This window comes from Colius striatus, chromosome 13, assembly GCF_028858725.1.
Source record: "Colius striatus isolate bColStr4 chromosome 13, bColStr4.1.hap1, whole genome shotgun sequence".
NCBI lineage: Eukaryota > Metazoa > Chordata > Aves > Coliiformes > Coliidae > Colius > Colius striatus.
The window spans coordinates 8149727-8174549 of NC_084771.1; the positions used below are offsets into that span (position 1 = coordinate 8149727).

General features: G+C 51.4%; 2 protein-coding genes across 2 annotated transcripts; both read left to right on the forward strand.

Annotated features, from left to right (window-relative positions):
- The first annotated feature begins 6165 nt into the window (after positions 1–6165).
- On the forward strand, positions 6166–14611 carry LOC104558485 (P2Y receptor family member 10). Its single transcript, XM_062006372.1, has 2 exons — positions 6166–6204; positions 11438–14611. The coding sequence occupies exon 2, from the start codon at positions 11440–11442 to the stop codon at positions 12460–12462; it is 1023 nt and encodes a 340-aa protein (XP_061862356.1). The 5' UTR covers positions 6166–6204; positions 11438–11439; the 3' UTR covers positions 12463–14611.
- Positions 14612–18616: 4005 nt separating this feature from the next.
- Positions 18617–24758, forward strand: LOC133626554 (putative P2Y purinoceptor 10). The gene is made up of 2 exons (XM_062006369.1): positions 18617–18796; positions 22456–24758. Exon 2 carries the CDS (start codon positions 22506–22508, stop codon positions 23610–23612), a length of 1107 nt encoding a protein of 368 aa, XP_061862353.1. The 5' UTR covers positions 18617–18796; positions 22456–22505; the 3' UTR covers positions 23613–24758.
- Positions 24759–24823: the final 65 nt, after the last annotated feature.

Sequence of the window (24823 nt, forward strand, 5' to 3'; positions counted from 1 at the left end):
TGAAACATGCAAACACCTGAACTCACAACAGTGAATCTTCCCACACCAGCTTCATGAGCTTTCCCCTCCTGACCCAGGCACTACCCCACAGTACAGTATCGTTATGCCTTAGGATTGAGGGTGAGCTGCAGGCATGGCAATGGTTCCAATATAACTTGAAAAGCTCATTTCCTGAAAGCCAGCTATTATATTTCAGGTAGGTTCCCAACAGCAACAACCGGAGGATGCACAAGTTCACACAACCACAGCAGACTTTCATTGCCACCACTCCTGTAACTGACTCTTCAATACAACAGGGGTTAGTCACCAGTATGCCAGAGCTGACATAACCAGCAGATTGAGCTGATTTGGGTCACTGTACGAGGTTGTGGTACTAGAGGATCCTCATGCAGGGAGCTCTGAAGACTGCTAATGGCAAAACCTTTACGTTGAGTTGGATCTCACCAGACTGTTTTGTTTGCTGTAATATCTAGCAATAAAGACAATTTGTTTCTCCTGATAATTCACCAGCAATGGAACTGGGGAAGGGGTTGGAGCATGTCTGAGGGGAGCAGCTGAGGGAACAGGGAGTGGTTAGTCTGGAGAAGAGAGGGCTGAGGGAGGTCATGAGCACTCTCTATGACTACCTGACAGGAGGTTGTAGTGAGGTGAGAGTCGATCTCTTCTTCCATGTAATGAATGATGAGACAAGAGGAAACAGCCTCAAGTTTCCTCAGAGGAGGCTGAGATTGGAGACTGGGAAAAGCTTTTTCCCTGAGAGGGGTGTCAGCCCCTGTGCCAGGCTGCCCAGGGAGCTGGGGGAGTACCCAGCCATGGAGGGATCCCGAAGCTGTGGAGCTGAGGTGCTGAGGGCCAGGGGTGAGTCCTGGGCTGGGCAGGGTGAGGGCAGGGCTGGGACTGCAGCAGCTTCAAGGGCTTTGCCAACCAAATGAGTTTATGACTCTATGGTCCTACAAATACACTGTGCAGACAAGAAGAGGGAAACACATATGCAGTCCTGCAGTAGCTGTTACAGGGCTCCTCACCACTTTACACACCCCTTGGAAAGAGAACTTTGCCCCCCATCTTGGACAAATTGGGCAAAAACATTAAAATCATCACCACCAAAGCTAAGCACACATCTCCCTCCCCCCAAAGCCCCTTCCCCACAAAATTCTCACTTATCTCCACAGGATAAAAGACAAATTCTATTCCATATATCCCCATAGGCCATAGGTTACAGGATTCTGTGTGTCAAGGATTCTGAACTGCAAAGGGTGGCAAAGAAGCTTTAGCAGAGACAACCAATGAAGCTATTTTTAGCATTAGCTGCATGGAAAATATTTCTCAGAGGCTCTGGTGTGTTAGAGTAGAAGACATATTTCCTCCTTTTTAGTTTCTGCTGAAAAAACAGAACTTTGAAAGTAAATAATAAGAACAAAAGAGCAATGGCACTGATGGATTTGTGGCTGGTTCTGACAAGCCCCAAAGCTCCCTGGAGAAAACCTCCTCAGTTTCATCCAGTCTGAGAGATTCAAGGTGTTCAGCTGGTCTGAATAAAATCTGGGGTGAGCTTCCAAGGTCTGTGCACCTCAGACTCCAAACCATTCAGAAATTTCCTTTCTCATTCTGCTGTCAGAGAGGAATATTTGTGTTACTGTGGAAACACTTGGATGGGGATGTTTCAGTTCATTAGCTATTCTCAGTTTCGAGAGCCCACGGAAGGCAGCGAGTGTTGTGGGATGTAGTCAGTGATGAACTAAGATGGAACCAGCAGGCTCCTCTATTAGGAAATGCTCCTGTTTTGAATTAAAAACCGATTTCAGACACAATCTGCCTCTCTTCTGGTCAGCAGTGACATGTGCATCTTTACTAGGACCGGGGGAAATGATTACCAACATGATTTCACTGTGCCATGTAACTGTAGCTCTGTAAGAGCAAGAGTCACTAATGAGCAATGATGCCTCAGCTGCCATAAGAGTGCAGAAGGTAATTAGAAATAATTTCTCACAGAACACCCAGTTGTTACCTTTGCAATAAGCCTGCTTTTTCTTTTTCATTTTTCAAGGGGAAAAAGAAGTGCTTCCCATCTAGGGGCACAAAACCAGGCAGAAGTACAGCATTTTGCAATGTTTGCCCTTCAGTGTTCCTCTTTGTTATCTGATTTCCAGCATGCAAGAGGACTACAGAATAAACAACACATTTATGTACTTGAATCTGCAAATATGCTTCTTGCTTTCTATTGTAAATCATTGTGCTCCTTTAAATTAGCCCCTGTAATTCTTTGTAAGAAGACAACCAGGAGACCAATATTTACTTTCTGTCATAGTACAAGTTTTGACCAAACTCAGATAGCTTCTGGGTAGGATCTTTCACTGAATATCTGCTTTTCCATGCTACAAAGGTTTGATTTGACAGCAAAACAAATTTGCTCTCCATGCTACAACCTGAAATCTACCTCGTGGTCTTTATTTCAGGCAATTGTTAATAATTAGATGATATTAGTGATACTAATAATCACTGAGACATGCAATTCTCTTTTCCCTGGTTGCTGTAATTTCCTTCATCAGAGACTGATTTTGTTTTTCCTCATGTGACTCCTTCCCTTGCACATGTGGAAAACATGCCCATCTCAACAAACCCACTTCAAACAGTCTACAGACTGAAATGCTGTTACTGCCTGGAATGACACATTTTAGCAACCTCATTTTGCATTTTGGAAAAGAACTTGGAAAAAGAAACAGAAGTATAAAAAAGGAACAGTAGTGTCATAGAATGGTGGGGATGGGAAGGGCTCTGCAGAGCTGCTCCAGTCCAAGCTCCTGCTCAAGCAGGTTCCCCTCGCTCAGGGGGCACAGGAATGTGTCAAGGTGGGGTTGGAAACCTCCTGAGAAGGAGCCTCCACACCCTCCCTGGGCAGTCTGGGCCAGGGCTCCCTCACCTCAGCACCAAAGGACTTTTTCCTCCTGGGCCAATGGAACTTTTTGTGTTCCAGCCTGTGCCTGTTACCCCTTGTCCTGTCACTGGGTGCTACAGAACAAAGACTGGCCCCATCCTCTCAATACCCATCCTTTAGGGATTGATCAGCATTGATAAGGTGCTCCTGAGCTCAGGCTTCTCTTCTTCAGGCTGAACAGCCCCAAGTCTCTCAGCCTTTCCTCCTCACACACATGTTCCATCCCCTCAGCATCTTGGGAACCCTGCACTGGCCTCTCTCCAGCAGTTCCCTGTCCCTCTGTAACTGGGGAGCCCAGAACTGGACACAGGACTCCAGATGAGGACTCAGCAGGGCAGAGCAGAGGTTGACCTCCCTCAACCTGCTGCCCACACTCCTCCTAATACACCTCAAGATACCATTGGCTTCCTGCCCACAAGGGCACGTTGCTGGCTCACGTTCAGTTTATTATCACCCAGCACTGCCATGTCTCTCTCCCAGAGCTGCTCTCCAGTAGGTCACCCCCAGCCTGTGCTGCTGCAGGGGGTTGTTCCTCCCCAGCTGCAGGACTATGCACTTGCTCTTGGTGACCCTCATGAGGTTCCTCTCTGCCCAAAATGTTTCTACATGTTTCTCTATTGCATGTTGACACAAGCTGCCTCACAGACACAGGGGCCAGTGTGGAGCTATTTGTCCATTAAAGACAGGAGAGCAGTTGATGCTCAGCTCCTCTCTACCAAACGGCAGCAGCGCTGGTCCCGAGGAGCTGCAGCAGCCAACAGCCAGGCTGCTGCTGTGGGTCAGCCCCATGCCTCCCAAACCCCCAGCCAGTCCTGGCCATCTTCTTCCCAGGCAGCTGCTCCACACAGGCTTCCCTCCTCATTGCTCCATGGAAGTCACGCTCAGACCTCCCTGGGGAAGGTCCACAAGTGATCAACTCTGAGCAGCACAAATATAGCTGAGGTCAAGCCCCTTCTGTGAACTCCAGGACATATTGCCCATGTTGTTTGGCAGGAGCCTGGCTCTCCTCTAACGTAGGAGCAAATGTTTTTGGCAAGCCCGTGATTCTGGTAAGCCATAAGCCAGCCTTTGGCATGCTATGCAAAACAGCATTTTGCCTACATAATGAAGGGAAACAGATCTATGGGGAAAGTACGTCTGTAACCAGTGCAACTGTCTGCAAAATCCCTACAGTAAGTAGAATTTATCAGCAGACAAAAGCCACTTCCTCACTTCTTGCCTGCAGGATGACTGATAGGCAATATGGACCAGCAAGGTTCCAGTCCCCAGGGCAGGCTGTACCACAGGCCTCCTCCAGCAGCAAGTCCATGATGCCTGGCAGGGCACTCCAGGGGTTTTGGAACGTGTGGAATCTTCTGAGTCTTCCAGAAGTCCAGCCAGCAAACATCCTTCTGGTCCAGACAGGGAAACGTTATCCCCACGTCACAGCTGGGCAAACTGAAGCAATTCAGCAGAACCATGGTGCAGGTTTTACACAACTTGTGCCCTTCAATCTCTGTCTTGGTCCTACACTTCTCATATAACCATCTGCCCCAAATCAGGCTGCTAGGACCAGTTCTATGTAGGAGTACATGGCAGCAAGAGTAGCTGCATCCCTTCAGGAGACAGACCTGTTCTAGCAGACAGGGCATTTCAACAAGCACTGCTTGTCTTGTAATTGTTAACTTTGCAGCTGTGATGCTTCCCACACTGACACCTACAGCAGCAGCTACAACTGACTCCATCCCTCCTTTCCACAGAGTTTGTGGCTTGTGCTCAAATCAGTCAGGTCTCTCAGTGACACCTGAGTGAGGGATAAAAGCACTACAGACAGAAGCTTGTGCAGGCAAGAGAGCATCTGCAGGTTTGATGATGCTTGCTCTCCACACATGCCAGCTGGGTAATCAGTGAGTTGTTTGTGCAGTGCTGTTCCCAGGTGAGGCTCTGCTCAGCTTGCTGGGCTGCAGAGAACTGGGGTTTAACTGGGATGTAACATGAAAGACAACTTTGTGATTGGATAAATTCCAGCAGATATGTTCCCATTGCTAACGGGTGACTTAAAAAAACCCAGCTAAACAGGATGTACTGATAAACACTGCAACATCAGCCAAAAGCTCACTATTGCTTTTCATGAAGCCCATATAAATAACCCTAAAATAAACATCTGACATTGTCCCAGCTCCCACCAAGCTGCTTTGACAATTCCTGGAAGCAGCCCAGCGCTGTGCTTCAGGGGGTGCTCACGTTTGGGCATTCCTATTTGAATCAGAGCCATTACTTTTAGGCTTCTGAGGTTTCTGAGCAGTCAGACATCAACATCTATATTGTCCTCAAGTCCAGCAGTCACTGCAGGGATGTTCTGCTTCACTCTCTTATACTACAACAGAGCAGAGTTAAGCACTGAGCTGCAGCGACTGCAAGCCAGAGGTGATCCTGAAGAGGCAAAACAGGTCAGATTCCCAGAGGCCTTTTGAAATTCCAAACAGTTAGATCCTTTTAGTGGGTAGAACCCCAGCCTTGCTGGTGGATCACTCCCCAGGGTGAGCTGAGGCTGGATTTCACCCCATTGCTTGAAGCAGCTTCAGAAGTGGCACCGTTTGACACTGCTGGCAGGGAACTCCAGCGAGTGTAAACTGAGCTGTCTGCTTATTCAGTACAAATGGCAAGCAGGGCTCACACTAGAGCTATAAAAAGCCATTGGGAAGATGAACTTTGTCAGCAAGAGGACTTAGCAGTAGGTGAGACAGGGCAACCACCAGCCAAGGCTCACCCACAGCAATGACCAGCTACAGCCCCAGGATGAGGAGGTGAGAGCAAAGCTGCACTTCCCAGGGAGGAGCAAGAAGAGACCTCAGGAGTGATTCCGCTGTCAGCTCAGAGAGGAGGAAGAGGGAAAGAAGAGGAAGAGTGAGAGAGAAGGAAGAAGTGGCTGCACTCAGCAGCACCCAGCTCCTCTCAGGACCTTCTCCTGTAGCAGCCCCAGGGGGGCTGAGCCATCCCAGCGGTGCTTCAGGAGAGAAAACAACAAGGACAAAGGCACATGACCCTGGTTCTGGGGCAATGGCTTGTGTGCACGGGCAGAACTCAGCTCAGCAGGGCTGGGAGCCCAGCCAGCCAGCCCCAGCATAGGAGGTGGGGGCTGTGAGGCAGTGAAGAGCCACAGCACCTTGCAGCACCCCGTGATGTCACCCAGGTCCCTCACATGTCAACAGGGCTGGTGTGGGGACGCTGAGCGACTCCACTTCCTCCTGGCAGCACAGTTGCACTTCGCTGGGTCCCTGCCTGCAGAGGTAAGGCTGCTTTTCAGCTCTCTCTTTGTGATCTAGAACCGACCCTGACGAGCCCGTGCTGCTTCCTATGAAAACGTCGTGCTCCTTGGGCTTTTTCTTAGGGGTTGGCTCTTGCCAGGAGGAGGTTTGTGGTGCTTTGATTCTCGAGCGAACAGCAGCCCTCCCTGAGTGCCAGCCCTAGCTGTGAGCACACGGAGGAGGTGGTGAGACAGCAGCAGCTTGAAATCACCATCCTTACAGCAAGCAAATGGCTGCAGCGTGGGCAATTAGTGGTTCTGCCACTGCTCTCCAGGGCCATTCCTGGGCACAATTTCCTTCTTTTGCCTGATTTCTCAGGGAATAGATTTTCTGCTATCTTAAAACCGTACCTGAGAGCAAAGGGAAGCTGCAAATCTCCTCTTGCTGATGGTGATTTCAACTGCCACTAAAAGATCCACCCGCTGCCTTTGTGCCACCCCACGGCAGGACAATGCCAGCAAGGCTGCTGGGACTCGGCTCTGTTAACGAGAATCCTGAGGCTGGTTTGATTCCTGATTCAGTGCAGTCACTGCTCTGGATTAAAGCATCACTTGCTTCACGGATTGAAGCTTTTGAACCGTGCTTTGTAACAGGTGATTGTGCTGGTCCCACGCCAGCAGCTCAGCTCCCATCAGCGCCCAGCCAAAGGGCACCGCTGCGGTTTGGCACTTGGAGACAGGATTCATAGTGGATGGCCCCTGGGTTGGAACTTTCATTAGGTAAATCAAAAGGGAACGGCACTGAAGCTTAGCGCTGCAGATTGATGCTGGGGGGCCCTGCAGCAGCAGTGGGGTGTGTGCAGGCAGCGGGATTTTCATGCAAGGGTTTGTTTTCTGGTGTCAAGTGAAAGTGCTGGGACCTCAGATCCGGCACAAACGTCACCAGCCATGGGATCTGCATCCATGATGGGGGTCTGTGTGTGACATGGTGCTCACCCAGCCCAGAGAAAAAAGAAGTAAACCAGAAAAAAAAGTACCTTTAACTGTAGAACTTTCCTCTTCTGACTGTGGAGGTTTCAAAGCCAAGTGTAGCAGCGTGAGACGTTCCCAGCCATGCAATGAGGGCAGAGTGTAAAGGCATTTGTGTCTTTACCAAATCAACAGACTCATCTGATGATGAGTAGGCCAGAAACGTCCAGGACTCTGCAATGACGTCCCTGTGGTTCTCAGTCCTATCCAGATGAGCATCTTTTTTCCTGGAGATGCCATGTTCAGTTTCCAAATGTGCACCTGCAAAAGCCAACATGCACTCTTAATTGTGCTGCTTTACAACTGACTCTAACACAGACTCTAATCACAGTGTAAAACACAGGAGTTTTACAGTGTATTTTACAGATAACAGTGTATTTCCTACCAATGGCTCTGAGGGCAACATTGCAGCAGCAGCAGCTGTCTCCCTGCAATATGTAAACGTGCACTGATAAAGTATGATGGAGCTTTGGAGCTTTTCAGCCTCCTTCCTTGGCTGCACACACATCATGCAGCAAAAGACTTTGCTTTCTTTACAGCTTTGGAGACCTAATTTCAGGCCAACATTCAGTGGTGCCTCTGTGTGTTGGCTTTTGTGCACAGGGGGGAAGACAGTGGTTGACAGAGCTGGAACAAAGGCTGGACTCTGTAGTCTTTAAGAGACTTTAAAGGTCTCTTCCAGCTAAAATGATTCGCTGATTCTATGATAAGGGGACAATGTGGGAATAAGCTTCAATCTGAACAAGAGAGGTGGGAGGAAGGGTGGAGATACAACGGTTCCATAGTTCTCTCTGCAAATGGCTGGGTGCATTTTGTCTATAAAAGTGGTTTAATCTCAGTATATCTTTATGACTTTGTAATGAAGCCATTCATTCTCAGCAAGTGGCCTGCTCTGATGAGCCAGCAGACATCACCCATGTGCATATCGATTGTGTTCACTGTGTTTACTGAATGCAAAAGATTTGTGATCCCATGAGCCATACCTGGTCATCCATCACTGTGTTCCATTTGAGTGGTGTGGATGGGACATCACCTGCATTTCCCCAGGCTGGGGGTTTTAACCTTTAGGCTCCACGGTCTCCATCAAAGTGCAGCTTTGCAGGACTCTTCTGCCTGTAAATGACAGGAACGTGAGAGCTGTTCCTGGGAGCATTTTTTGCCTAATATCACAGAGTGACACAAGAGTTTTTCAGTTTGGGATCACCCTGGAAGACAACAACAACTCCTGAGAGCAGAGTCCCACCACTGCCTCTGCACCTTCCACAGCCCTGGCTTCTTGGGGCTTACACAAACACCTCAAAGAGGGCAAAGAAATGAAATCCTGATTAACTCTGACACCTTGTGGACAATTAGCAGATGAGGATGGAGGCCAAGGGGGAACCTCTGGGTGCTGTGGGCTCCAGTACGGTCTCAGGCAAGCTGCAGCTCCTCTGCGTGCCTGGGCATGGTTTGCTGCCATCAGAAAGTGAAGGCTGGCTTCTGGTTAGAAGCCCTCAGCATCATCCCCGTGTTGCAGCACGACAGGACAGGTGGGTTTCCCCCTCACTGCCTCTGTGCAGAGCCCAGGTTGAGTCAGCAGCCTGAGCTCAGTTCTGGTTGCTGACACTGTGGGCTGGTCCTGAGCTGTCACATGAAATGTAAATAAGGGCTAACTGTATGCAGGGACATCAATAAGCAAACTGACTGTTATGACTCAGTTCAACTGAAGAACGTGTCCACTGGCCAACATTTATACATATATATATAAGGGTTTCCTTAAAATAGACTATTTAGCAAACCTACCTGATCCTCTGTGGTTTCAAGGGCCTGCAAACCAGGTGGAAAGGGAACACAAACCTCCACAGTGCCAAAAAAAGGGGCAGCACTCTCAAAAGTGATACCAATCTAGTGCTCTGAGAAGCAACATCCTGAGTGAGCACCTGAGTGCTCAGCTCCATGCCCTGCCCACTCCCTGTCTCAGCATCCTGAGCAGCACCAGAAAGGAGAGGCAGAGGCTTCCAGTGCTGCTCCTCAGAGATAAAGCCATGGGCCAGATGCATTTCCACCCTCATTACCAGGTCCCTCTGAGCCCTTTTCCTTCCTCATTTCCACGTGGTAGCCTTGTGACAGGAGCAAGGCTGTGGTGGGGACACCTTCCCCCAGATCACAGCATCTCATCCTAGAGCTGCTGTGAGATGAGGGTTACTGGGAGCTACCTGCAGACTGGAAGAACTGCCCTAGAGGACAGTCTAAGTCTGGGAGGTGTGTGCTGAGGCACTGGGGCTCTGTGGACTCAGTGAGGGAAGTGGATCAGGTAGAGGGTTTCTCAACTGTGACATTTCTTTGATGTTTGGTGCAGCTGAAGGATGCAGCCCAGCTGCTGAGGGTGCTGCAGCAGATAAAGACACAGCCCTTCCTTTTTGGAGACCATCAGAAAATGAAAGACAAGTTTAAAAAGAAAAGCAAGAAAGCTGGCAGCAGCACCTGCCTGGGGAGCCTGCAGGAACAGGGGCCAAAGCCACTGCAGCTGCAGCCAGGGTGGCCCATGCCGGGAACTTGCCATGTCACAGAATCACAGAGTCTCAAGGGCTGGAAGGGACCTGCAAAGCTCATCCAGTGCAACCACCCTGCCAGAGCAGCACCACCTAGAGTAGGTCACACAGGAACTCATCCAGCTGGGTTTGAACATCTCCAGAGAAGGAGATTCCACATCCCATCTGGGCAGCCCCTTGAGTGCTCCCTCACCTCAACAGGGAAGAAGCTTTTCCTTTTGTTTCTTTGGAACCTCTTCTGTTCCACCTTGCACCCGTTGCCCCTTGTCCTGTCATTGCCTATCACTGAGCACAGCCTGGCTCCAGCCTCCTCACACCCACCCTTGATGTATTTGTAAACATGAATGAGGTCACCTCGCAGCCTCCTCCAAGCCACAGAGCCCCAGCTCCCTCAGCCTGTCATCAGAAGGGAGATGCTGGGCATCTCTGGGGCCTGAGTTACAGCCCTTCCATGGCAGCTCTGAACAGCCCAAGTCCCACAACCTACCAAGCTTAGAAAAAGGCTGTTTGTGTTCTTTGTCACTTGAGAGCTCTGAACTCTGCTCTGCTTGGGTTTTTTTCTAACATGAAGGAAAAAACCCATTAGTAACGGGGTCCAAGTTACTAACATCTACCTACAGAGCAAATGCCCCTTGCCAGCAGTGCAGGAAGTGAGTCAGAAGGAGTGAATCAGTGTCTGCAGTGCCACACGAAACGGGAAGCTGAGACTCGATTTTAACCGTTGCAGTAGACTCAGGAGGGAATCACTGTAATGAGAATTATAACCCTGTGGGGAACTACCCAGTGAAACCAAACTCCTCCTGCCTGTGTTGTCTTACTGCAGACAAGTCCCAGTCACAAAAGCCGACGAAAGGAAGATGGCCCAACAGTTCAACATGTGACATCTCACCATCCCTCCTCAACCAAATCAAAGGACACAATGGAAGGGACCTGAAAATAAAATGATCTAATGAAAAGAAAGTGTTAAACTGAGGCTGCTGTGGTGATGAGAAATGGAACTTGGTGCCCTGATGAGGTCTCTGATTGTTACATCAGCTTCAGTACCTGGTAGCACTGGCTGCCTTCACAAGCCAAACTTTGCAAGTCCGCTTCTGGTTACCCTCTTCCACACAGCCTGGTCCCATCATGACAGAGAAGGTGGGTCCATGAGGTCTGCTGATGAGGTCAGGAAACACATGGCCTGCACAATGCAGAACATAACAGTAGGTATGGTTCAGTGCTTGGCATCCACGTTTTGGTCGCTGAGGTGTGTGGTTGCTCACAGGCACAAGCTGGACTATGGCATACTTTTTCTTCCCTTTATCCATCCCTGCTACCCAGAGACCAAACCACAGATGACCTTGAGCTGATGTCCAGTGATAGGACAAGGGGCAACGGGTACAAGCTGGAACAGAAGAGGTTCCAAAGAAACACAAGGACAAACTTCTTCCCTGTTGAGGTGAGGGAGCACTCAAGGGGCTGCCCAGATGGGCTGTGGAATCTCCTTCTCTGGAGACATCCCAAACCCAGCTGGACAGTTCCTGTGTGCCCTGCTCTAGGTGGCCCTGCTCTGGCAGGGTGGTTGCAGTGGATGAGCTTTGCAGGTCCCTTCCAGCCCTTGAGATTGTGATTCTGTGAAAGGATTAGGCAGCTTCTCCTGCTCCTCTGTTAGCAGCATGGCACAGCTTCACCTGTGCTTTCTTTACAGCCTTTACAGCCCGTTTTTGTTCTCTCCAGGAATGTCCCACCTGCCCTACACCACGACAGATGTTGCCAGCAGCCCAGCCATGACGCAGAGCAACCAGAGCTGCTCCAGTCACAACATAACGTTCAAAAACAGCCTCTACGCCACCACATACACCCTCATCTTCATCCCGGGGCTCCTGGCCAACAGTGCCGCCCTCTGGGTCCTGTGCCGCTTCATCAGCAAGAAGAACAAAGCCGTCATCTTCATGATCAACCTGGCCGTGGCCGACCTGGCCCACGTCCTCTCGCTGCCGCTGCGAATATACTACTACATTAACTCCGCCTGGCCCTTCGGGAGGTTCCTCTGCCTCCTGTGCTTCTACCTCAAGTACCTCAACATGTACGCCAGCATCTGCTTCCTCACCTGCATCAGCATCCAGCGCTATTTCTTCCTGTACCAGCCGTTCCGGGCCAAGGACTGGAAGCGGCGGTACGACGCGGCCGTCAGTGCCGCGGTCTGGCTGGTGGTGGGCCTGGCCTGTTTGCCCTTCCCCATCATGCGCAGCTACGGCCTGCCCAAGAGCACCAACACCTGCTTCGCCGACCTTCAGGTGCGGCAGATCGACAGCAAAGCGGCCACGGTGCTGATGACGGGCGCGGCCGAGCTCTTCGGCTTCGTGGGGCCGCTCGTCATCATCCTCTTCTGCACCTGGAAAACGAAAGACTCTCTGCGGGGCTTCCAGATGTCGCTGCAGAACAGCGGCGAGAGGCGCAAGGCGCTCAGGATGGTTTCCATGTGTGCTGTTGTGTTCTGCGTGTGTTTTGCTCCCTACCACATCAACTTCTTTTTCTTCATGTTGGTGAAAGAAAACGTCATCACAGACTGTTTCCTCAGCGCCGTCACCCTCTACTCACAGCCCTTCTGCTTGAGCCTTGCCAGCCTGGACTGCTGTTTGGATCCCATCCTGTACTTCTTCATGACTTCAGAGTTTCAGGACCAGATATCGAGGCACAGCAGCATGGTCATCAGGAGCCGGCTCATGAGCAAAGAGAGTGCCTCCTCCATTAAGGAGTGACAGGACAGCCAGCTCAAAGGCTTTTTCCTGTGGAAGCTGGGACTGTTCTCTCACATTCGATTGCCAGCTCCACGGTGGAAGATCCTGCAGGTTTATTCAGGGGAGTTTTGGGGCAGTTTGGGTATATAGGAGATAAAACTCTGCTTGAGATGGATGGAAGGGGATGAGCAGCCCAACCACTGTGACTGTCCCTGCTGCTGGGCCACCCACACCTGACCCAGCTGGAGCAGAAAACACACAGGAGGGAGTACCAAAGCTTTTGCTAGGAAGGAGAGGAAACATCCCAGGTGCTTCTCCTCGATTTTCCCAACTCCCTGGCTGTACAACCAAGCCAAAGCCACTCTCACCTCCATACACTGACATCTGCTGGAGCATCTTCTCTGCTAAAAACACACAATGAACCTGAAAACAGACAGAAATCATAAATGGCAGCTCTGGTCTCTGCTCTCGGGGCTGTAGAGAGACAGGTGAAGGCTGGCAGCTCACTTCAGCACAGCAGCCCTGCCTTGTCACTGCCCGCTCCTGCCTTTAGTGCATCCCTCTGGTCCCCACATGACCGCTCCTTTGCCTTCCCTTCACTCCCCCTCCCACCCTTTCCAATCATTCCCTCCTCACTCAGCTCTAGGTTTGCTCCTCCACTGCTGACACATCCTGTATCTCCCAACCACAGCTGCTGCGAGACCCTCTGCAAGACAAAATCTCCCCACAGCTCCTCAAATGCTCCAGTGTGGGACCTTCCCTTGCTCCCAGGGCTTTTCTTGCCCCCACAACTGCCCCATTGGCACAGGCTGCAGCAGCACACGGCCCAGGGACCCTCAGGGGGAGGAACAGCGGGTTCAATGGACACATCTTTAACCCAGGGGTGTCCCGTGCTGAGGTGGTTTCACCAGCACAGCACAGGCTCATTTCTTAAAGGAAATTAATCATCGTCACTTTTGCCACCACCTCCTCTCATGATCTTCACGTTTACATTCCTACACTCAACCATCAAGGTTCAAAGAGCAGCCAGAAGAAAAGGTTCCCTTTGCCCCTTTCTTTAATTTAGTGACAGCTCCTCAGACAAGTTCCCCCAGCCCAGGTCACTTCAAGGGTATCCCCGTGACCCCTGGGGTTGCTTGGGCTGAGCACAGGCACCGATTGATTGCCTTTGAAAAGCTGTGTTCTTCCAACAGGAACGTTGGAAGCACCAGGGCCCCCATCTTACGTGTTGCTACAAAAGTACAAGGAACATCACAAACACCTGCTCAGTCTATTTCAAATCTACCCACTCAGTTCCACTTCATTACATTCTCACTCAGCCAAAATCTGCCTGTGTGACTGCTTGGCAATACAATGGGTGAAAGATAACAACAGCCAGGTTTAAACAGCCATTCCACTGGAGTCTCTCTAAAAGGCAGTGAGGACATGCTGATTAAATACAACAAGCTCTTGTAGGGGTCCTTCCACTTGGGAGAAGATGATTATGGGCCATGGTACAAGGAACCCAACCTCATATGTAGATAAGTGGAAATGCCAGAACATCCTGGTCTGAAGGAGGTACCTGTCACAGAGGAGCATTACTGCAGGCTTCTCTAGTTTTGTGGTGAGAAAGCTGCAGAGAAGGCACAGTCCCAGTCCCACTGAAGTCAGGGGAACAGTTTTCTCTGGTTTATCAGCCTGTTCATTATGCCAAAGCCACACACACACACGTTTACACGCTGCAGATGGTCCCTTCGCCACCGTGAGCAGAGGGTGATGCTCAGCTACAGTCAAGCACCCACAATGGAACTTTTGTCAGTTGAGCAGGGCTTTTCTTTCATAAGCTAGACACTGTACAATACTGTCTGTGAAGGAGACTGGAGCTCCAATGTTGTTGGAAGGGTTTGTATGGATCTTGATCAGTCAGCATGTGACTGGCGGCTGTTTACTGGGATTTGTCTCATACAATTTCACAGAATCACAGAATCTCAAGGGCTGGAAGGGACCTGGAAAGCTCACCCAGTGCAACCCCCCTGTCAGAGCAGCCCCGCCTAGAGTAGGGCACACAGGAACTCAGCCAGCTGGGTTTGAATCTTTCCAGAGAAGGAGCTTCCACAGCCATCTGGGCAGCCCATCAGGTGAAAACAAGTTGAAGGCACTCTTGTGGTAACCATGTAGCTTGTCTCAAAAAAAAAAAATGATGCTTTAAAAAAATAAACATGTTTTTGCAAACATAAACCGAGTTTCAGTGATCACTTCTACCTAGAAAGCTGAATGTGATCAGCCCCTTCCTGAAGCACAGGGTTCAAGTGACAGACTTCTGTTGGACTGTTTGCCAGCCTACAGAAAGGTTTTCCCCCACTCTAATATACCCCCTTGTTGGGTTTTGTACTTACTGATTTTTAACTACATCACTGGCATTTAATTTTGAGGTATTTTGGGGAAAAGTCCTCCACTAGCTATGCTGCCAGTGCTGCATGGCTGGGTGTGAGGAGTGACTGCTGTCATCCTCACACGTGCAGGCAGGATGCAGAAACCATCTCTCTCTGCCATCCAACAATCTTTTTGCAGGTACAAATCCTTACAGCTTATAACAGCCACTCACATCATTTAAGACAGGATTGGTAAGGCAGAAATAGGTAACTATAGTCCCCCATGCACTGAAAGCTGTAAAGTGGACCTGGCAGGGGAGTACTTGCTCCAGCAGCTCAATGTCCAAAGAGTGATGGTGGCTTTCCCATCCTCAACTTTAACACCACCTTTGGGGATAACATCCCCCATCACCACAATGGTCTCCACAAACCCACACTCAAAGCCTTTAGTTCAAGTCCTCCAAAACCTCAGCTGTGCCGTGGGGGAGCAGATAAATCCAGCTTTGCTGCAGGGGAGAAGGGCATTCTGGTTGCCTTTGTGGCTGCGAGGTGCTGGGTCTGACACAAGCCCCAGGGCTGCAGGTGCTGTCTCTGCCTGCCAGAGCTCTCACACAACGAAAGGCACAGTGTGCCCAGCTCCAGTTCCTGTAATTCACCTCGTTTCCTGTGACCATAAAACATGTTTATTATTTTGACTAGAGGAAATACAATTTCATGATGCTGCTCCTGGCTTCTCTCTTGTGCTGGTCCCACTGCTTGCCCTCACCAGCCTTCAAAGGAGACATCCTCACCCTTCCTAGGCAGACACAACAAAGTGTCTTTCGAGAGAGATGCCACGGAAAGGCAGAGGTGAACTTGGTACTGCTGGGCAGGTCTGTGAAGGACAGATCTGGAGGGCTCCACTGGCACCTGCTCCTGGAGCAACCCTGTGTGAAGATGGGAACTGCTCAGGGTGGAAACGTGGGCAGGTCCCCAAATCACCTGCACCAGAGGGTGTCTGCCAGCAATACAGCCCTGGGCAAAACCACAGCTTGACATTCTTCCTCTCTAACATGAGCCCTTCAGCTCTTAGTAAAAGCAAGTGTTTCTTTGCACTGACAGCAAACATCCACCCCAGCTAAACTGGTAGCAGAGCTCTGGTCAGCCCTCCCCTGCTTGAGAAAAGGCTCTCCTGAGCTTGACAACAAACCCCAGGGCATTTGGAGACAAACCCCAGGGGATTTAATGCTTTCCTGCAGCCTCAGGTTCTGAGCTTGCGAGGGCCTCAGCTTCCTTTTCTTTCCTTAAGTGAGGTCACTAGCTCTCTGTGCAGAGCAAAAGACAAAACATGCTGTAAATGCAGGAAAACAGCTCAACAAGGCACCAGCTCAAAAACATCAACACCCTCCATTGCATGTAACAGACTCCAGGGCCACAACTGGAGCATTTTGACCAAAACCACCAAGTCTGTGACTACACAAGGGCTTGTCCTGAAAAGGTAGGGAGTGACTGACCAGTGTTTGCTGTAAAAGAAATCAAAGCCCCCTGCAAACGCTGTCCCTGCAGAGCCCACTGTGCAGCGGAGAGAGGGACCATGTGCCACAGGGCACTAGGGACTCCCCAGCCCCACGGCTCGAGTCAAGCCATAGCAAGTCTCTACACAGGGGTGAGTTGCTTTGTCTGAAGAAGACCTCCTCCTCCTCATCCTCCTCTTGAAGGGCCCCTTGTTCTCACACATCCTTCAGGTGCTTCCTGTCAGATATTTCCAAATGCTGAGCACATAAAGAGATGCTGATCAGACACATTTGGCCTCCTGCCCACAGGATACCAGGCTGCAGGCAGAGATGACCTTGATCTGGAGGCCTTAGATAAAGTCTCAGTGACTTAAAAAATTCTGTGAGGCCTTCTGCCTTTGCAAGGGTCTGCATTGGGCACGAGGTGTTGGTAGCATTGGTTACGAGCCAGAAGAGCAGAAATGCTGAACAAAAACGTGCATGCAGTTGAAAGAATAGAGAGGTTGCTTCTGTTGAGGGAGGAGGCTTGAGGTTTGTCAGTCCACCACATCCAGGAAGGCTATGGTCTTCCTCAAAAAGAGCTCTAAAAAAAGCACTGATGAGCAGAGGAAGGACTCAGTGTGGCTGTGGAGCCTGAGGTGTGAGTCTGACCCTCACAAAATCTTAAAGGCTGGAAGGGACCTTGAAAGCTCATCCAGTGCAACCCCCCTGCCAGAGCAGGACCAGCTAGAGCAGGTCACACAGGAACTCATCCAGGTGGGGTTTGACCCTTGCTGTGGTCTGACTCCCCCTGACCTCTGCTGCACCAGCAGCCTGGCTGGAAACACAGACCTAAAAATAGGGCTGAGGGAGGGCTGGATGCAGGGCTGGCTGTGTGCTGGGGACACAGCAGTAGGATGGCCCAGGCAGGATATCCTGACAAAATAGCCACTTTGGGATAATCCTTTAACCTCTGGAGGGGGATGGGGCACAGGGGCAGCCTCCCTCCTGCAAACCTGGGAACCTTTCACAAATGCACAAGCATGGACTTGGTGAGGTGAAAGGTCTTTTCCAACTGTAATGATTCTGTGCTTCTGTGGGATTCTTTCTTCTTTGCATCAGCTGCTGACAAAGGTGTGCAAGGAAAAAACCTGGAGTGAAAAGCAGGTCCAAATTGCTCTGCTTTCAGCTGAGAGGAGAAGCATGGGGCTTCATGAGTACTTCTTTGTTAGCAGGCCACATTTTCCTGATGGTTAAGCAAGCAGCAATGAAGAGGCCCATAGCTATATCTCTAAAGGCTGATCAGTAGTCTGTGTATAAACTGGTCCTGCCTTTGCCTTCATGAAGATGTTGGTCAACTGATGTAACTGCATCACCACTGACCCCAGGACACCTCAGGTCAAGGATCCTCTCTCCAATGTTCTCTATGCTACTGTCACCAAGCACAACTCCCAGTTGCTGAGGGGATCCCAATTCCTCAGCTGGTGACTTATTCTACAATTAAAGGTTATAATTGCTTCCTCCTTTCATTTCTCTTCCACAGTTTCTGTTAATTTGGTGGAGTCACGGGACCAATTACAGAAAACAGATGTGAGCAAGAATAGCTCTCAACAAACATCACCAGCAGTAAGAAAAGGGATGGTGCCAACAGTTGTTAAGATCTCTGCAAGCTTTGGGCTGTTAGATGTGGCACTGGATAACAAGTAAAACTGTTCAGCTGGAAATGAGGCAGCTCTTGATAAGTCCCACTACAGTTATCTGCTGGCAGCAATTCAGACAGCAGGTCGTGATAAGCAGCTAGGAAAAGAGATAGAGATTGTATTTAATGTATGGGAAGGGAACCAAAGGAGGCAAAAAGAAAAGGAAGAAAAGAAATTGGGAGTGGTGCAAGTTAGGTTTGTTAAAACTACAGTATTTTGGGAAAATCTCCACCTTATTATTTCAGAAGCAAAGTCCAAACCCTCAGGCTTCAGCCTCCAGCCTTGGGAGTCTGAGGCTGACCAAGCTCCAAGGAAACGAGGGAAAATTACTGCCTTCCAGTAACTGCCACGGGCAGCTTGCAGCTCTCCTTTAGGGAGCACTTACTGGGAGGTTTCTTTGCTTCTGTACTTTGTTCTTAGCAAGCAAGATGGCAAGTGGCTGTGGATGAAAGCAGAGGAGCAGAGGACGCTGCTGCCTGCCAGGCTCCTGTGGAAACCCGTCCCCGAGGTCTCATCGCCCGGCCGCCGGCTGGGACGACGTCATCGCCTTCCCAGTTGTTTTCACGTCATCAGCTGCACACGTTTGGTGTGCTCAACAGAAACAAAATACAGGATTTCCTGTTGTGCAGCCACTGTACTGGGCTGCAGATGCAGGCAGGATTCCAGCGCTCCCAAGACATGTGGAAGTTGAGCGAGGAGTCGCTGCCGGAGCCCGGCTGGCTGAGGAAAGCGGGAGGAAATCAAAGCTGAAAGCTCCCAGCTCGTGCTGTCTAGCATGGATGGCACCCCCCTGAAGGATGGCACCCCCCTGAAGGATGGCACTCACAGCAAGGTAAGCCTCGTTTCTGCTGCCTGTTGTCTTCACTTAGATCAGAGCTAGCGGAGCGCTGAGCAAAGCCTTCCCTTCTCTTTTGTGTGTCTGAACTCCTCTTCTTCAAGAGATCTTATCTCCTGAAGCTGGTGCCACATCCTCAGCAGCTACAGACCGTGCCCACTGTGCCTTTCTGTGGCTGGGCTGCGAGGGGTGGGTGAGCTGGGTGCACCTGAGCAGGCTGCGCTGAGCAGCACGCAGGGAAAGCCTCTCACCCCAGCACACATCCACGCTGCCCTCCCCAGCACAAGCTGCCAGGGCTGACCCTCTCTGCTCATGCATTTCCTATTAGTGCCTGGATTAAACAAACAAAGTTACTGCTTAGAACACGGGTGCCAGAAAGCCTCTGCTACCTTCAAGCCGTTTCAAGCTCATTTCAAGTCAGAAGGGGATTCTTTCCTTCGCTTTCCCTCCAGCATCCCAGCCCTGAGCAGGGTTAAAGGTGGGCAGCTCTGCCCCGATCCCCCATCCCTGGGGGTTCTCTCCAAGCCCTGGAAAAGCTGAGGGAGAGCTTGGCAGTGGGAGCAGTCAATGCAATCCCACAGCAGCGTGGGGCTGGGTGGAGCTGGGGGTGATTCAGAGTAGCCAGGCCATTTCCAATAACCACAGCCACATGTGCCTCCAGCAGCAGCCACTGCCAAGGCACTCAGAAAAAGAAACATGGCTATTTTAATAGCTGCCTTCACCCCTTAATGAGTTGCAAAGTTGCTTGCTGCTTAATGAATTGCAGTGCTACACCCACAGCCAGTGGTCTCGCTCCTCTGGCAGCCACACTGGTCTCCTCTACACTGCTTAAAACTCAGCTTTGCCAATTAAAAGAGAGTTCCCTGTGCTCCTGCCTGTGTGTAGATCTGCGTGGATGAAGTAGGAAAACAAACAAGGAGCAGCAGGGAGTATTTCATATAAGCTTTATGAAGTAACTGAACAAAACCTCCTCCAAAGCCCACGGGAGCATCTCTGCCCCGACACCGGTGGCAAAACACGGGGGGAGCTGGAGCTCTGGGGCAAAACTCAGCCCAGAGGCTGGAGGGAAGGCCAAAACTGGAACACAATAGTAAATCCAAAGGTGCAGCCTCTCAGGAAGCGCTGCAGGGAAGGAGCACTGGCCTGAACCCAGCCCAGCAGGGCCCCAGCAGACAGCTCCTGGCTGCTCTCTTGCCAGGTGCCCTGACAAGTGCTGCCACCTAAAACCTGAAAGTGCTGGGTACCAGGAGGGAGCCTCAGCCCTGTCACCAAGAAACAGACACTCCTGTGATCCCAGGGAGAGCCAAAAGCAGAGAAAACCAGGAAGGAAGCTCCCCACAGCCACGCCTGCAGGGAAAAGGCTTTGGATTTGGGCTGAGACACGTGGCAGGGAGCAGATGGCGAGACAGGGAGATGGGGCACTAGAATCCTTACCACAAGCCTAGAGCAGCAAGTGCCACATCTGTCACTGGAAATCCACGACAAGAGCTGGGAATAGCTGCAGTCTCTCCACTCCCCAGGAGTTTTCCCTCTCTCTTCTGTTTAGGGCAGTGAGGACAATGTGTCCTGCCACCACTTTTCCAGGGTTGAACAGTGCAAAGGGGACTAGCCAAGAGTGGGGCCAGCACCAAGCACAAGCCCCTCATGGGTTTCCAGGCAGGAGAGGAGCACATGGGATGCTGCAGGGGCCAGAGGGGTTTGATTCCCCTGTCCACTCACAATAGATGTCCCCACTCCCCTGCCTTGTGCCTGCTCAATGGAGAAATCAGAAACCTCCAACCTGGGGCTGCCAAACACAGTCAGTAGCCAAAAGGCACCAGGCTGGCAGCCCCCCTGTCACATCAGCCTTGTGCTTGTGCAGCCAAAGCTGAGGGAAACAAGCCAAGGGGAGAGGGCAGTTTGGAGAGGCTCGGTTCCCAAAGCAGCACACACAACCACAAATGGGAGTACCCAGTGTGGGCAGCCAGCAAGAGGCTGCTGCCTGTTTTGCATGTAGAGAAAACCCTTTTTCCTGAAACTAAAACATGGCAACCCCTCTGAAGAGTCCCTCAAAGAGGAAGAGGCGGGCTAGAGGAGCCTTCACCCTGCAGCTTGAAGCAATGCCAGGCTCTGGCTGGCCAGGTCCTGCCTGCAGGCAATCAGCTGCTAGAAATCCATCCCTGAGGCAAATGCTGGGTTCGTGGCTATGGGAAACAGCACCCTGGCTGCCTCTTAATCAACTACCACCATTGAGGAGCAACGTGGCAACAGCAAGAGGTGCTCAGGGCTCTGCCACAGCAGGGTCTAGTCTCGTAGGAGGGAAGGGCAGACTGTCCGACACCTTGCAGGCAGCTGCAGGCTCCGTTTCCAAGGGGAAGACGGCACTGTCTTGTTGCAAGATGAGGCTACAGGCTACCTGCTGCTGCTGAATCACCTCTTCAAAAAGAGCAGAGCATTTCCCCGTGGGCTCAGCTCACTAATGATCAAATCCATCCACCTGTGAACTCCCCCTGACACAGTAATACCCTCAGTGCTGGCTGGAGGAGATGAAACGGGTAAATGGGCATCAAGAATTTGTAACTCTAGCTACAAGACAGATCACAGACATCTGCCTTCATGTCCTGAACCATTGCTGGAGGGCTACTGCTGTTGCCACAACACGATGCCCACACAATGTGCCACGAGTGCTGGAATTGAGTTAGCAGGGCTGGCAGAGCAACCGGCGTGTGCTCGGCCCGTTATTAGCTTATAAATCCAGCCTTTAGTCTGGAGCCAGAGCTCCGATGGATCTGTCTGCACCTCTCCCTCCGGCCTCTGCTCTGCTCAGCTGCCAGCCAGCACCAGCGCTTGCTGATGCTAGTTATTGCCCTCACAGCCAACTGACAACAGGCCACTGCATGGACCTGAGAAGACAATGTCTAGATCCATTTCAAGTCCCTGTTTATTTACAGTCCCACTGAAGTTGTTTTGGGGATATCAGAGAGCACTGATTTGATAGGAGGTTGACAGAAAGCTATAAGCAATAAAAGCAGCCCTGAAAAGCCCTGGGGAAGTGAAGCAGCTCTCATAGAATCACAGAATGGTGGGAGTTGGAAGGGAGCTTTAGAGATCATCCAGTCCAAGCCCCTGCTAATGCAGGTTCCCCTTGATCAGGGAACACAGGAACGTGACCAGGGGGGTTTGGAAACCTCGAGAGAAGGAGCCTCCACAACCCCCTGGGCAGCCTCTGCTAATGCTCTGTCCCCCTCTCAGTAAAATAGCAGGGGTTTTACGTTTAAATGGAACATTTTGTGTTCCAGCTTCATCCCATTACCCCTTGTCCTATCACTAGATACAATACAGATGCTCTCCAGTATTAGCAACAGAGAGATGAATGTTGCAGAGCTCAGTCACAACTCACTGTACTTGTGGCATTGCCTCAGGGGGTGACAGGGCACCAAATCCTGCAGAGCACATCTGAGCAGCTGTGTAGAAACGCCTGGGATTGCTGCTTCTAAGTGAGGTCTGGCCCTGCACCCTTCCCAACACACACACCCCCATCTCGCACATACACCCACACACACGTGCTCTACAAACCTCCACACGACTTATTCTTCTCTACTGAAGCACATGTGCTCCACAGGGGGAAAACACCACAGGGTTTTTGTCATGACAGCCCCTTTTTTCACTCCCCACAGAAACCCTCCAACTGCCTCGATCACCTCATGAGCAAAGAGACTCAGCCGAGATGGAGAGCAACGCGTCCTCCGGGAACTGCACCCATCCCCAGATGTCCTTCCAGTCCACCCTCTACGCCACCACATACACCCTCATCTTCATCCCCGGGCTCCTGGCCAACAGTGCCGCCCTCTGGGTCCTGTGCCGCTTCATCAGCAAGAAGAGCAAAGCCGTCATCTTCATGATCAACCTGGCCGTGGCCGACCTGGCCCACGTCCTCTCGCTGCCCTTACGGATGTATTACTACATAAACCACACGTGGCCCTTCGGGAGTTTTCTTTGCCAGGTGTGCTTCTACCTGAAGTACCTCAACATGTACGCCAGCATCTGCTTCCTCACCTGCATCAGCATCCAGCGGTACCTCTTCCTCCTCCACCCCTTCAGAGCCAAGGGCTGGAAGCGGCGGTACGACGCGGCCATCAGCGCCGCGGTCTGGCTCTTTGTCGGGGCGGCGTGTCTGCCCCTGCTCGTAGTCAGGAGCCCGGCCTTGTCCAACAGCACCAACACCTGCTTCTCAGACCTGGGGGTGAAGCAGCTGAGCCCGGGGGCCTCCATCGCGCTGGTGACGGTGGCGGAGCTGTTCGGCTTCGTCATCCCCTTCGGCATCATCGCGTGCTGCACGTGGAAGATGCGGCAGTCGCTGCGGGACTGCCCCGAGCAGCTGCACAACGCCAGCGAGAAGCAGAGGGCTCTGCGCATGGTCCTCATGTGCGCCGCCGTCTTCTTCATCTGCTTCACCCCCTACCACATCAACTTCCCCTTCTTCATGATGGTGATCGAGAACATCATCCGGGACTGCGCCGTTCACAGGAGCGCCCTGCGCTTCCACCCCATCTCGCTGTGCCTGGCGAGCCTCAACTGCTGCCTGGATCCCGTCCTCTACTACTTCATGACGTCCGAGTTCCAGGAGCGGGTGCTGCGGCACAGCTGCGCGGCCCTGCGCTCCCGCTTCCTGCGCCACGGCAGCCGCCTCTCCGGCGCCGGCCGCCGCGTCCGCATCAAGGGCAACCTGCCGCGCTTCCAGTTTTGGTCTCTTCCCAAGTTCTTTGGCCGAATAAACAGCATGGAAATGCCCCCCATGCCGCCCGACGAGCTGCTGCTGGAGTCCATCTCTTGAGACACAGCTGGCCGTGCAGGTGCTGCTCGAGTGACGGCTGCGTCAGGTCCCCACGTAGGTGTTGAATCCCCCCGGTGTGCAACACATCCCAAGGTTGGACCTAGAAGGACGTTTTGAGGCAAAGGCTTGCTGGTTGCATTGTTGCTGCTGGGGACTGTTTGCCTTACAGTGTTCTCCATTGTGATGTTAAAACACCCAAACTGTCTCCTCGCAGCACCCCCTCCCCTGCTGAAGTGCAGCCAGGCTCGAGTCCCTCTCCCTCGTGTTTCAATGCTTCTACATATTTATCCTTTTCCAAAGTCCTTCTGAATCCTGAGGGGTCAGTGGGCAGCTCAGCCTCAGACATTCCAACCCAGCTGGACAGCTCCTGTGTGCCCTACTCTAGGTGGTGCTGCTCTGGCAGGGGGGTTGCACTGGATGAGCTTTCCAGGCCCCTTCCAACCCTTGAGATTCTGTGATCCTGTACGAGGCAGCACCAGGGGAGTTGCAGCCCCAGCTGCAGCCCATGAGGACTTACAGCACCCACTGTGCTCACAGGAGGCTCCAGATCAGGACAGTTAATTATCCCCACATAAACTGAACCTCTTTGTGTTGCAAAACAAACCCCAAACCAATAATCTGGGCTGCAAGACTATAAATTTACCAACATATATCAAGCAAAGAGTATTAACCTACATCCACATCAGTGTTAAAGGCAGTTTTGATACAAATTGGGCTTGGCTTATGCTACTGAAAGAGGCACCAAGGGCTGAGCCAAGTCCTCCTGGCCCCTGGGAGCTCCAGGATGCTCAGCTGATTACAGGGGGATGAAGACTTGGAAGACAGACTGTGACTGGATATGCTACAAGCAAAGAGGAGGATGAACATCATCTTCCAAGGCGTATTTGCTCCCAGGAGCCACAGAAGGGAGGGAGGGCCAGCAGTTGGTGTCACTGTCTCTTGTGTCATTATTAGGAGTCTTGTGTTTGTTGGCATTTTGCTAAAGCCTGTGGTTGCAGATTAAGATGTTATCCAAGCCTCTCAGTTTTGCTTTAAAAGCCAGAAAAGGCCCCAGCCCCTGCTGGGTGCCCAGAGAAGTTTACAAAACCAACCCAAGTGCATCCTTAAAGCTTCAAACTTGGGAGGAAATAAAATGATCTCAACGTATCCTTTGGTGTTGTGAGTATCATTTTAAGTGCTCCTATATAGTCTCATCATGCACCACATCGGCT

Bases quoted from the DNA above. Each gene is read 5' to 3' on its own strand.
- LOC104558485 (XM_062006372.1), top strand. From the start codon at position 11,440: ATGTCCCACCTGCCCTACACCACGACAGATGTTGCCAGCAGCCCAGCC.
- LOC133626554 (XM_062006369.1), top strand. From the start codon at position 22,506: ATGGAGAGCAACGCGTCCTCCGGGAACTGCACCCATCCCCAGATGTCC.